General features: G+C 43.7%; 1 protein-coding gene across 1 annotated transcript in view; it reads left to right on the top strand.

Moving 5' to 3' along the window:
* The window catches only part of LOC138503905 (mucin-5AC-like), a 76,820-nt gene extending 65,130 nt beyond the window's left edge, over window positions 1-11,690 (top strand). The window contains exons 41-53 of the mRNA XM_069623990.1: window positions 68-245; window positions 1,925-2,029; window positions 2,548-2,588; window positions 3,137-3,265; window positions 3,373-3,471; window positions 4,880-5,008; window positions 5,153-5,251; window positions 6,239-6,367; window positions 6,491-6,589; window positions 7,092-7,220; window positions 8,959-9,004; window positions 9,105-9,219; window positions 10,127-11,690. Coding sequence (XP_069480091.1) covers window positions 68-245; window positions 1,925-2,029; window positions 2,548-2,588; window positions 3,137-3,265; window positions 3,373-3,471; window positions 4,880-5,008; window positions 5,153-5,251; window positions 6,239-6,367; window positions 6,491-6,589; window positions 7,092-7,220; window positions 8,959-9,004; window positions 9,105-9,219; window positions 10,127-10,364 — 1,536 coding nt within the window. The 3' untranslated portion in view covers window positions 10,365-11,690. The remainder of the gene's footprint in view (window positions 1-67; window positions 246-1,924; window positions 2,030-2,547; window positions 2,589-3,136; window positions 3,266-3,372; window positions 3,472-4,879; window positions 5,009-5,152; window positions 5,252-6,238; window positions 6,368-6,490; window positions 6,590-7,091; window positions 7,221-8,958; window positions 9,005-9,104; window positions 9,220-10,126) is intronic.
* Window positions 11,691-13,859: the final 2,169 nt, after the last annotated feature.

The following is a 13,859-nucleotide window of genomic DNA, read 5'->3' as shown; positions in this document are numbered from 1 at the left end:
CACTTAAGTTATAGGAACTAGCCAATTGAGTACCGTTTACAGTACCAATAATCCCTTCATATTCCAGCCTGGCGACACCTGGCAGAGCAACTGCCAGACGTGCACCTGCGAGAAGAATACCCTCACTGTCCAATGCGAGAAACTCAAGTGTCCTGAGCCCGCTCCAGTCACCTGCGAGAGGGAAGGGTTTGTGCCTGTGGATGTGCTGAAAGCAGAACAGCCATGCTGCCTGGTGACAGAATGTCGTAAGTATACTAACCGTGCGTGAAACTAGGGTGTCATTGTGGATGGACGTGTGTGAGTTGTGGTTGGAATCCAGTCCAGATTCCTGGGACTCCTGATACATTGCGTCATGCGCAGGTGTGTATTTGCCACAAGTCTGGCCCAGCCTTGCCCTTAGTGACGTCCTGCCAGGCACCTCCTCATCAAAACCACAATGATTTATCAATAAACTGTAAAGGGCCAATTTCTACCGAGGTTCCACAGTACTGTTCTCACAATACCCCTTTGTAACTTTATTACCAGGGCTGGAAATGGAAAACATTCATTGGGGGAACCACTTCTGAGGAAGGGCAGGGATTTGGGAAGGTGGGGGCGGGGTCAAGGGGTGTGGCCACCAGCCAGTTTGCTCAAAACAGTATCTCTATATAGAACCCAATCATGGCAATATGCATAAAAGCAAAGAGTATTATGGGAACAACATAATGTCCACAATGTTAAATGTAAAACATGTCACATAGTGATTCATTAAGAAAACCTTTTAAGGAAATAATGGGCTCTTCTGTTTTGATTGGTCACAATACTCACCCTAGTAAAGAGATATCTTTAAAATGCAGGGCATATATACCAGTTTGAACAGCTGCTAAACTGTTTGTGAGGCTTTGACAGTTTATGTGTGTGTGTTCTGAGCTTGTATTCTTTTCTGAAAGCAGCCTGCTCCATGAGGCACAGGATCTGTGATAGTTCTGTCTGGGAGCTCCTGGGTCTGCAGGACAGAGGGGGGCTGGCAGTGCATTTTTTGCTGTAGCGCCGCTCCGTCTTGTCCCGGCCCATTTCTTGCACTGTTTATAACGGTGCTGTGTTGGCTCTTATATCTGAAACAAGCTGTTTTTTCAGTTTTTTAGTTTACCTTTCTACCGAATATCAGAATAGAAAATTCTAGGATGAAACAGACTTTGTTAATTAGCTCTTTAATGAGCATCCAAGCGATTTCCCAAGCAGATTATTCATTTGAACAAATACTCAAGCAAGACCTGTTGTTCCACATCTCTGTATCATTGCAAAAAGCTAGTTGATCTCGAATCAGCACAAATCAAGAAGACAGTATCCCACATTGTAATGTTGAGGCGTTCAAAGAAAGGATGGGGATCAGACGCCATCTGGGAGTTAAAAACTTACAATAGCTGCCACTGTCGTCCACATGCCTACACATGAAATGCTCAGTACCGTACTACATTTTCTGGGGGATTGCATAGTATATGAGTAGGTATTAAAGGGCACGATGGAACCATGGTGACGCATCACACCCAACCCAGACGTAGGGCCTAATTTGCGGAGCATTTTCCAATGAGGTTTTGCCATTATAAAACGCTTCTGTGAATTAGGTAATTGATGTGTTCCACCTGCTCTTGAAGAGTCCCCTAAATAGTTTGCTTATATTTGGGCAAAGGAATGTATGGCTTTTCTGCACCACTCATGATGGCAATGCAACCGAAAGAGAATTTTAATTTCAGGGTTTACCCCGCATGGTGTTCTTCAAAAGTGTCCCGCAATGCCTGGTCATCTTATGCCATTCTGTGTAGCTCAGGCGTTGCCCTCAGTGCCCTATTTTAAGTATTATCAGGTACTTCCCTTTAAAACCTGCATTTCCTCCATTTGCCAAAATCTCTTTAACCCCCCCTTTTTTTCTCGGTTTGCCCTACAGAGTGCAATGTCAGCTACTGCAGCAATCCCGTGAAGAAATGCCCGCTCGGGTTTGAGGTCACCTCAATCATAGGCGAGGGAGACTGCTGTGCCACCTTCATCTGCAGTAAGTTCTCCACTCTGCAAAGCATCGTCTGGGAGCTAATGGTGGCGCTACCCATTAATGATTCAGCCCACTCTGAATACCGCTAACTACTTCAGATCAACAGGTTAATCCAGTTTAGTCTGAGATTTGAGGAGTTACCACTGGTGCTAATTCCACCAGTGATAATCCCTACTTTTTTCTGGAGGTCACACCTCCAGCCAAGTGCTGAATGAATTTCCTCTGAATTACCTCCTAATTTGCGATATGGTGGAGAGGTACAAATGATCAATCCCATTACCGCCATTTTACTGCTACTGCCGTATTTGATCCTGAAGGCCAATGGATTTAAATCATGTTAATGCCTGAGGTAAACATGCACCTGTTAAGTCCCTAGGTGTTGATCCTTGACATATGCTATACACTCAAAGGATGGTTTTGTCATATTGTGTGTATTATAAAAGAAAGGCACTCGTTGTTGTAAATGAATGGAGGGGGCAGTTGCAAATGCAGGTCACTCATTCATGTTTCATTTACTGCAGAGCCTAAAGATGTCTGCGTGTACAATGGTGCCATTTACCAGGTGAGAAAGATACTGGGCTTCCTGAAAACTTGGGGATAATGCTCACGGACAAGTCACCTAGACCCCCAACACTCCATTTCAGTACCTAACATTGCTAGGGGCTCAGCCCACATCCCGGCCAGCATTTCATGAAAAGAATTCTGGATTTGATACTTTTCACAAACCATCCACAGACTATATCCTTCTCATTTGAGAACGTCCTACCGCTTTGCAAAGTTAAACCGAGTCTTCAGAAAATGTACCTCAACTGTTTATAACTTCACCCGACATTAAGTGTTGAATCATTTTGATATTTCGCACTTTCTCCACTCCCAATCCCACTAGCTACATGGCCCACGGTATATTGATTATTCTAGCAGCTCCACTTTGACTTTGCTACAGGACTCTCACAGCACAGCACTGCACACATTTCCTACCTGGAGCTCAGAGTTGCAGCTTCTTCCCTGCATGCTATCTCTTCCAGAAAATGTACACAATATGCAATATCAAGCCAGGACAACAAGGATCTTTGCTAAGAGGCAATATAATGTCACTTTCTGTTCTTCCAGCCAGGACATTCTATCCCCCAATCACCAGACGCATGCGAGGAGTGCTCATGTACAGCGGCAAAAAATGTGACTTCACGGTTGAACGTGGTCGCATGCACAGCCATCTCCTGCAACAAAGACTGCCCGTTGGTGAGTCCTTATTTCATTCTCTATGCTAATTTTCTCCCATAAACATTGACAGAAGTGGGCCCCTGTCCTTTTGGACCTAATATGCTAATCCCTTTTCGTGTATGCAGGGTTCCATCTATAAGGAGGTAGAAGGGAAGTGTTGTGGCAGCTGCGTCCAGGTGGCATGTACCATGAAGATGGATGACAACACCATAAAAGTCCTTCAGGTATCACTATTGCTGTGGGGGCTTGCAAGCCAGATATATTGTGTTGCTCTCTCTTGGAGGTGCCAGTGCCCATGTTCTGATTTTGATCCACAATACAAAGAATCCACCAGGCCTGGTAGGTTCCCTGACAATTCAGCAGACGTACACCTTGAAGTTACGGCAACCGGCCATTGACCGACGTATCATTATGCTGTGTTCAGGAACTGTGGCATGGCATAACCCACATTCAGAAGCAGTAGATAATATGCAAAGGCTTTACCAGCTTGGCACCCAAAGTCAAACTGTCTTTGGAGTCCTTAGACTGTATGAAAAAACAAAATATGTACTGCAAATAGTTCAACGTCTGCAGCATTGAATCAATTCATTCACCTATCTATGAATGTTCAAGAAACACAGTGGGTAAGCAACATATTCTGGAACCACCAAAGTTATAGTGTGGACGTACACGAACAATAAAGAAACAGGATTAAAAGGCAATGCTGAAAAAAAAGGCTCTGTTGCGGGTATGGCGGTTCTGTTAAAAAAGCCGTGGTAACAGATTTACAGCCCCTTTATTCGCACCGCCATGTTCTGAGGTTTGGGGGGATGTGGTGAAACAACCGTTAGTCAATGAAGGATTGTGTACCGCCATACTACCTAAAAAGAAAGACAACTGAGAATTCACCATGGGCAGAATTACTGCCCACATTAAATGACCCAAAGCCCCAATGGAATCCTATGAGACTCTATGAATGGGGATGGAAACTGCAAACCCTCCACTCCTAACCTGAATTATTTACCACCAGTAAAGGCGCTAGTAGCAAAACACAGTAGAGTTCCAGATTTAGTCAAAGGCTAGCACACCCTAGTGACCGTTGTAGTCGTTTTGAGTGTAGCCCATGCCTCATCGTTTTTCTAATTGTAGATGCAGCCTGATTAACTGTTTGAGGCTCTTTTGAAGTGTTAAACAGAAGCCATCACATGTTTCTTTAGAACATTCTACACATATAAGGAAAGTACCCATATGTGTGTAGAGTAGAAACGTCCTCACGGATGATCAAGTGTTTGTTCAGAAGGCACAATGTTTGCTTTAAAAAATGTGGTGACTTGCCTGCTTGTTAACTGTATGTTGACGATATTGGTGGACACCCAAACTGCCTTATGACTATGGTGTGAGTGTATTCATGATCATGTCGATGGCTATCCTTCAACCACCAGTGAAGACACTGTACAGTACCTGGTTCCAAAGAAAGTGACTTCTCAAAGCGTATGACTTAAAGGGGATTAGATTGAGAAATGGCACGAATCCATGAGCTGATAAGAGTTCGCAGTGTATCTTCTTCATCATTCTCATTTGTTGATGACACTATGGATTGAATTAAGAAAGTCCTTTCACTAATTCTTGTTTTTATTTTGAAATGTTGTACAGCCTGGAGTTCCATTCACTCCCAAAGACAACAACTGTACAGTCTATGAATGTACCGCAAGCAAAGATCAGTTTGTACTGACCTCCAAAACGACATCATGTACAGTGACCTCATCCAGCGACTGCTCAGCCGTAAGTACCTTTTCATAATACAAAGTCTTTTGGGTGAGAGATGAGCCCTAGTAGAAGCAAACTGCAATTATTTTGTATTGTGATGACTCCTAGTCACGACAAGCATCCGTGTATATCACTATCTCCTTTCTTCCTATCCCGCAGGGCTTTGTGTACAAGCAGGATGCCGGCCAATGCTGTGGTGAATGTTCCCAGGAGGCATGCACAATGAAGAACAAGGACAACTCCACTAAAGTCATCCAGGTACCTACAGCAAGTGCTGTTTAACCTGGCTGGTAATCCTTCAGGGTTCAGAATACAATCATTCAAGCTGGCCTTTCCGATGGCTGGCAACAAATACAATCTTACAGTACAACAGTAGTTTACATGTGTTTTGTGCGTTACCGGAAAGTCCGGACTGCATGTAGGGTACTGAAAAACACGGTGTCTCCAACTAATCTAAAAAGCGGCCTCAAAATAATGCAAAGGCTGGAATCAGTGTGGCGTGCATTGCCAATCAGTGTGGTGTATTGTGTCAATTCAAGCAGCTTCCTGAATACCATCACACGCGGGTGATTATAGGCACATAGGAAATGATGGGTCGAAAGCAAGATGGCTATTGCCACAATGTCTGGTCCATAGCCACTGCAGGGCGTTTGTGTCGCTCTATGACATGATGTCATCAATTGTCACAGTCATGGAGTTGGGGGAAACAGGCATGTACTGGTGTGACTGCAACGAGAATCAAAAATAACTCAACTGATAAGGTACAAAGGTAGGGAAAGACTCATGGGGATGGAAGCCAATGTGGGTCTCAAGGTCATGGTATTGGGAGATCCTGTTCATTTACCATTAAATAAGTTAACATAAAACAAATCGAATGAAAGAAGATGTGGGCAAAGTTAAGACAGGGATTGTCCCGTGCAGCTGCTGTTCATTGATATGTATACCGCGTGGGCGATTGGCCAGATATGATAGTGGCCCCAACAGCACAGACGTGGCTGTGGATTTATTTATAATTTCCATTCAGCTTTCTGCCTCTCATGCTATATGCCATTGTGTGAATGGCTCAGTCTACGAAGACGAGTTGCGCAATCACCAAGGTTCTCCAGGTAGAGGGCACAGAGCACTATAACAAAAAGAAGTGCTTGTTAAGCTCTCAAGGTTCCACCAGTTGGAAAGGTTTCATGAAAGCACGGGAAATCTTGGTAAAAGAGAATAATACCAACATGGTTCTTCTTTCCATTTCAGCCTGGTGACACCTGGTACCCCCCTGGCGATGTCTGCGTTTACTACAAGTGCCTGATCATTGATGGTCAGTTCGTCCCAGAGACCACGAGGAGAGTTTGCTCAATCTCCGAGCAGGCTGACTGCCAAGAGGTACATTTTTATACTTTAATGGGCGCGCATTTGCCCTGATCTTCATCTCAAACTAAAGGCAGACCTCTCCAAGATCCGAGTTAACTTCCAAGTCCAACTTCACTTCTCCTTTCTTCCCTGCAGGGCTTTAAGTATGAGGCAGTGGCCGGTGAATGCTGCGGAAACTGTGTCCAGGTGGCATGTACAATGAAGATGCGCGACAACAGCACTGTGGTCATCCAGGTACGTCCAGACTGTGCCCTTTTAGTGAATACTGCATTACGTCATACAGGAAGGAGATCAGGCGCCCTCACTCATTCCCCCAGATGCAGTTGTGGGTCTCACAACATGCCACCCACTCTTCAGAGCCTTAATATTGCAAGACACTGTGGAGGTCTGTGATCATGTGACGTCTATTGCCTTGTGCCTCTCCATAGGGACACAGAAATCCATAGTGACCGGAAACATGTGTCTACTGTCAGGGGACTTTATCACCTACATTTTCAGGAATTCATTTAAAAAAACAGCTTTTCCTAGCTCAATGCATTGCACCTCTCTTGAATTGGGAAAATATTGGACATCCTTCTAACTTTGAAAGCGAGGCTCCCCCTACTCAGGAGCTTCTGGTTGCGCGAGGCTTATGCCAACATCTGCAGTGTACATTTACCTATCTTCTAGACACGCCAGGTTGATATAATTGTGGATTCCGTTTTAAGGTTATGTTTCCTTGGATTTCTCTTTTCAGCCTGGAGATTCCTGGACCTCACCAGACAACCAGTGTGCCTCCTATGACTGCACAGAAAACAACGGGCGCTATGACCTGATCACAAAGATGAAATCATGCCCCGCCTTTGATGAAAGCAAATGTGCTGCTGTACGTTCCTCCTAATATTACATACGGCTTGAACTGCATGTGGGAACTGTCATCTTCCTAGAAACACCTCTCCTCTCAGGCCATTGTCACATGACAGGGGTGTTGCTAGGTCTGGAAACGATCCAGGCCTACGCTAATGTCGGGACTGTCGGGACTCGGCGCTAGCTAGCCTTTTGGTTGTAGCCCCTGAGCTTCTGTGGCTATAGCCCCCTTAGCCCTCACCCCAAGCGATGCTTTTGCTTCATGGTGCATGAGTTGCAACTCAGTGTAGTACCAGTCTGACCGTTATCTTCCCTGGTAGATTCAGGTCTGCAGTTCGTAGTAGCAAAGTATGAACGAGTCCTTCGGAGGCCTTGCCGGTAACAGGAAAGGAAAGCATTTGCTCTCTCTCATTATATTGTGTACTCCCCACAGCAGTGCCAAAGTTGGGTGTCCTCCCTCCTTTGGTTTTGCAAGTCTGTTGCTCCTTTAAATACACGCATGCCTCATTTCAGTTTGAATGTCCACACCCTGCCAACATCAGCAAGAGAAGCAATCAGAAGGCTTGCAGCAGCCTGCTCCACAAGTCTGTGTACATCCCCCAGGCCTCAGGTTTCATTCCAAGCAAGTCAGCCTCCACTTTTAATTCTTTCAGGTTTCACACACTGAATAGGACTGTGCTGGGTATTGGGAGAACTATTATGGAGCTCTGAAGTCAGAAATATAGTATTATTACTATTGTTATAACTCTTATTATTATTGGTAGTAAAAGTAGTGACATTATTCTGGTCATTATTTTTATTATTAACATAATAATAAGTATTGCTATTATCATGGTTGTAATTATTATTATTATTATTATTATTATTATTATTATTATTTATTAGTAGTATTATACTACAGTAGTAGCATTAGTATAGCAGTATTTGGAAGCACTCATAATTCAAGTTTTTTTTAGATGCATCATTGCTAGAGAGAACCATGTGTCAATATGTTTTAATTCACTGTTTTCCATCCAACATGTAACTTGTTGCAGTCCTATGACGGTAGATGTCAATGAATGTCACCCATGTGTGACTAAACACTTGCAACAGTGGCAGGATCACTGATGGAAGCAATGTGAAAACGTGAACAAGTGGTTTCCCGCGTAATCCACACTGAGGGAGTGTCCCTGAATTGCCAATGCATAACCTCTGAAGATGTAAATAACATGGTTTTGGAGGGAATCTGAGTGGGGGTAGATGAAACCTCTCCGAGCAGAGTTCTGCCACACTTTCTCAAGCCCAGTGTTGACCCCTGAGATGCATGTCCTGTCCATGAGACTGCAGACACGGGGCTATCAATGGGATAAAGATGTAATAGTTGTTAGAGTGGTGATCAAAGGCTTCATTATTGTAAATGAGATCAAAGCCTGAGCCAGGAACTGCCTAAGACCTTTCTTCTCGTATAATGCTATTTGAGAACACCATGAAGGCTTCCCTCTATCATCCAGAGTCTGGATATTCACGTCACCGGACCGTGTCACAGAAATCCACTGCAGTCTGCAATTTAGATCACCTAGTAAAAGCATGACCACAAACCTGCAATATTTCTATGCCGAGGCGTGTCCAATATTATTGGACCATATCCCCTATTTGTAAAGAATGCCATGTCAAATCTGTTACTAGTCAAAGGGTTTCAATGTCATATAATGAGCGGAACGCCACTGAACCTTTGCTATAGTGAAAGCCACTCATTGCCTTGTGTTTCTGCTTTGCAGGGATCCATCAAAATGACCCCTGACGGATGTTGCAAGACTTGCGACGGTAAGCACAGAGACTCCTGCTCTGAAATTTGATGATCATCCTCCATCTTTCTTTTTATGACAAATGTCTAAACTCTTTTCGTGTTCTTTTCTCCCAAAAGTTAAAACCAACTGCAACCTTCGCAAGACCTCCACCACATTCAGAATCAGTGCCTGCCAGTCCTCTGCACCCGTGGAGCTGTCCTACTGCGAGGGAACGTGCAACACCTCTTCCATGTAAGGGCCTCAGGGTGATCTTTCCATATAGCCTTTATTAAGCACTACTAGAAGGACAGCAGCTGCAGTGCTTGTCCCCATAAAGGATGCCATTGTTTTAAGGCATGAATCTGGAGGATTGATGGAAATGTAAGAATGGGAGTGGGGCTCTGAAGGATAAAATTGGGACCTGGTTTACCTGGAAAATAATAATATATGGAACATTTTGCTGGAGTGCTTTAAGATAGCTACATGGAATGAAGATGTTAAATAAGATTAGCACATCTGGTTACGCATATTAAGTTTAGACTACTTAAGGAAAACCTTTTGAAGTTATGCAGGAGTTCTTCCCATTATTTTGATTATTCTGGTTAATTTTTTAATAGAGAGTCTGATATCTCATTAACAAAACAGTTATTTGGTGCTGTGGCACTGTGGCCTGTCTCCAGCTGGCCTTCAGATTCATTTCAAGCTAGTCAGGTTCCCCGAATGTTAAGGGGAAACCTGCCCAAAGACACCGCACAAATCAGGTTACCGTGACTCTCTATTCTACCTGTTTTAATGTAGCGATTCTGGTAATGTGCAGTATAAACATAGAAGGGACATGGCCTCTGTAATCTGGTTTTCTTCTGACCATACATTTATTTGGATGCAAATAGGAAAAGTCTTCCATTTGGAAATCGCCTATGTAAAATGATGTTCTTGAGCAATATGGGTAGGTACATGTGTAGGTGCATATGTAGGCTCAGATGAGGCGCGGGAGGAAGTCTGTGAGGAACCTGCAATAGCTCCTATGTACTTTGCGTGAGGGCTTCAGATTATGACACTCAGCGTTAGTCTGAGCCACTCAAATCCTCCCAACCTGTGATTTGTAGTTCAGAGATTGTTCAAAATATATAAGATCCATGTGTTTTGTGTGTTCTACCAGGTACTCTGCGGAGGTGAACACAATGGAGCACAAGTGCAGCTGTTGCCAGGAGCTCGCGACCAGCGAGAGACAGGTCGTCCTCACGTGCCTGGATGGAACCAGCAAGACTCACACCTACGTCTATGTGGACCAGTGTGGCTGCACGGGCACAGAATGCGGCCAGACAACCAACCCACAGCAGCAGCAGCACGAGGACCAGAATCCTTTGCAACACCATCAGCAACTATCTCAGAAGTAATGACAACACACTTCTAAATCCACAAGGACTAATGGAACCGACCAACCAAGCAGCTGAAATCCTGGCCATGATGGCTGAATCTTTTCTGTGTATGGGTCTATAGTGTCACTCTGCTTTTTTTTCCTTTTCGTATTTCTTTATTTCTATGCTGTCAGATTCTGTGCAGGGAGCTACATGACTCTACTTTATCTCAGGTTGCGCGTTGGAACACATTTCACGTTGGCCTTTTATCAGTTTGCCACGAGGTATTTTATGATGGAACCTCATTCATGAGATAGATTGGAGAATGCACCAAATGGCGGCACTGATAACACCCTCTGTGAGTATAACACCCTTCCCAAGAACATTTAACCTCAAGCTACTTCAATTACCTTCGAAGGATAGCAAGAACGACATACGACGTATACCAGAATTGGTTGGTAGGATCACCTTTCAGGGGTTGTCAGAAAAATATATGAGAGCTATTGTGCAGTGTTTCTCTTATCATAACTTGGAATTGACTTCCAATATGGAAGCATGCCCGAGCACGTCACATCACAATGCTCAGAAAACTAGGAACGGAAACCCACCATCGCCCAGGTGCTGTAAACCTCTGATGATGTATTGTATAGACTGTCAACATGGAACTCTGTGGGGCGGGGGGACTTGTACTCAACATGCCAACAGAAGAAGGATATTTTGGATATCCTTTGCATCGCCAATTTTCATACAGCTTGAGCCAAGGCCCTTGGCAATATGCAACAAATGAGTGCAGCCAACCACAGTCTAACTCAGTATGTCTTATCAGCAGTATGTAGCAATTCAAGTTATCCGGCAAATGTCTCTATACTGTCACAAGGGCTCGTGTATGTGCTTCCCATGTATGTTTGGCTGTAGAGTAGAACGCAACAGGCCAGTGAATGCAAAGCTGCTACAAATGCTCCATGTACGCTTGAGATTAGTCTCAGCGCAATGTGGGGATTTGGTCAAACTGTTTACACAATAAAACCACTGTTGTAAAAAGGGTTAATATGAAGGATTCTACCACTGTTCATATAATAAACAAGGCTGTAATGGACGGTCTTTCCTAGGGGTCTGAATGATTTTATATATAAATATATATAGATATATAGATAGATATATATTTTGGTACAGGATAGCACACTTTGCTATTTATTTATTTCTGGAGAAATAAGACTTCTGGGTGACTTGCTATTTCATGTTGACATGGTTGGCTGGGATTTCATTGTGGGAAAGAGGCATCTGTGTTCTTCCTACTTTTGTGTTTTCTTCTGGTCCAAAAAAAGTGAAGGTGATTAATAAAGCTAAACTTTCAGCATTTTGCAACTTCGTTGTCCACTGTGATATTTGTGTGCTTAAGCATCACGTCAAGTCTCTATTGACATTGGAACGTTCTTGTAGCCAAAGATTCAGAGCCATACGAAGACCAAAATCAATAAGAACCAAATCCAGGGTATCATCTATTTATAGATGACTAAACCCTTGGCAGGGGTCACATGCAGATAAACACAGCCTACCACACAATGAACAGGTATATGGGCAACAAACAAAACAAAAAAACACACACACGCTCTTCTGATTTAGAAATGAGCCCGTTTATCGAAGCACAAACCACCACACACAAAAGCCAGACATATTTTACTGTAACCCTGAGAAGAATGTCCCCTAGATAGCAAGCAACTCCATCAAGTACCTGGAAACAGTGAACCAAACTGCTCCATCCTGCAACTGCAGGAAACATGTATGCAGGGCTAAAGTCGAGGTTACACATGGGTGGAAGCAGTCCACCCACTTTTTTCAGAGGGTGGACTCGGTCCCCCCCACCAGCTAAAATGAGAAACATTGAAAGTCATCCTTGAATTCATTCATTAAAGCCGAACTCAGGGATCAAAGCACAGTCGTCAGGTTTGCAGGCTGGACACTTCACCACTGCAACCTGATGAAAAACACACCACTAATTGTGAAATGTCCCGTTTCTGTACTGCATGTTCCAGGAAAAACATTTGTTTAGTTCTTCCAGTTTAAAACATGCACACCTTTAAACTTTTTCAAAAACACTGTCAGAAGAAAATATCCTCTTTTGGTTTTGTGTGTGTTGATTTTCTGAAAGGCAAATTCCGTTCGTCCTGTCCTGTGCAATTTGGGTGATTATGCAAAGCCACTGTAATGAAATGTGCATATTTCACCTTCATATGGTAATTTCTGGAGACGTCACATCCCATTGCATTTGTGAATGAGTCCCCCCACTTTTATTTTTTAGGACTTGACCCCTGCATGTATATGCTACAGCCAATGTACACGTAGAAGTGGGGGTTAATGTTTGACAAGTCTACACTCTGCAGAGTAATTCATCTGGTACAAACTGAATAAGGGTTTCTCGTTTTGTAGAAATAACATGGACATCCCAATGACTCTTTGGTACAGCATAGCACAGAAAGGGTTCTCAATTGCAAGTGGTACATTATAAACGTTGTAAAAAGATGTGTGCTTACCCGTGTAAAGATTATTGCTATACATTTTTAAGAACGGACACCAAACAGAGCATGTTGGTCACAGAGATCGACCCCGATTATACAGAAAGTCAGCACTCATCAAGAGCATGTATTCAGAGAGCAATTAATCAAACAGACTAATGCCGAGTTTGTGCAGGATTAGAAGGCTCTTTGTGACGAATCAACTTCCGGGGCAGCAGTGGTCCAGGTATGAATATTGGTTACTAAATCATCAATCTGCCCCACACCTATAGTACACCAGAAGCGATCCGAACAGTTTGGAAGCACAAGAAAATTATAAACCTCCTTGTCCAATTTTGGTAACGTGGATGGAACAGCAGGCTTATCTCCTCAAGGTTGTGGAACATAGATTAGTTGCAGCACAGCGAAAATACAATTATTACCCAATAATAAAAGTGAATGTCCAGTCAAGGTTGTATGCACATATCTACATTATACTTATTCAACAGACAGTTATAGCACACTACAAAATACAAACCACCCTGTAAAGGGATGCAGAAGACAGACAATTTCAAGAAGGAAAAGGGATGCACTTTGGATACTGACAGGTGGGTAGTCGGTAAAGTAATGAATCGCAAAAGTTCAAGGATACTTGGTTTCAGCACAAAGGGAACAATAGGTCATAATATGTCACTGGGGCCTTTGGTAAAAAGGACCAGTGGGACAGAACCACAATGTCACTTGTGATTGTAGAAGTTCTTGGTGCTCGAGAGTGTAGAGTCGGTTTCAGGTTGCTACGCAGCTTCTACGACAGAGTTCAAGACGGGAGACAGCTGCAGGTATCAGGCGGCAGGCAGTTCGGCGAGTGAGGCTGAATGGATGGCTGCAGGCTGGCCTACACGGCAGCTCAGATTCAGGAATTGTCTCTGTGCTGGTTGGTGGGTCTGAAGCACTGCTTGAGGCATCTCGAATTACATTAACACTGCAGCGGTGCAGTTGGTTGTAGCTCGAGGTGCTCGACGGCATGAACATGTACTTTAAG

This window comes from Ambystoma mexicanum, chromosome 11, assembly GCF_040938575.1.
Source record: "Ambystoma mexicanum isolate Mex_15411 chromosome 11, UKY_AmexF1_1, whole genome shotgun sequence".
In the NCBI taxonomy this organism is placed as follows: Eukaryota; Metazoa; Chordata; class Amphibia; order Caudata; family Ambystomatidae; genus Ambystoma; species Ambystoma mexicanum.
This window is presented reverse-complemented; position numbering and strand designations above follow the sequence as displayed.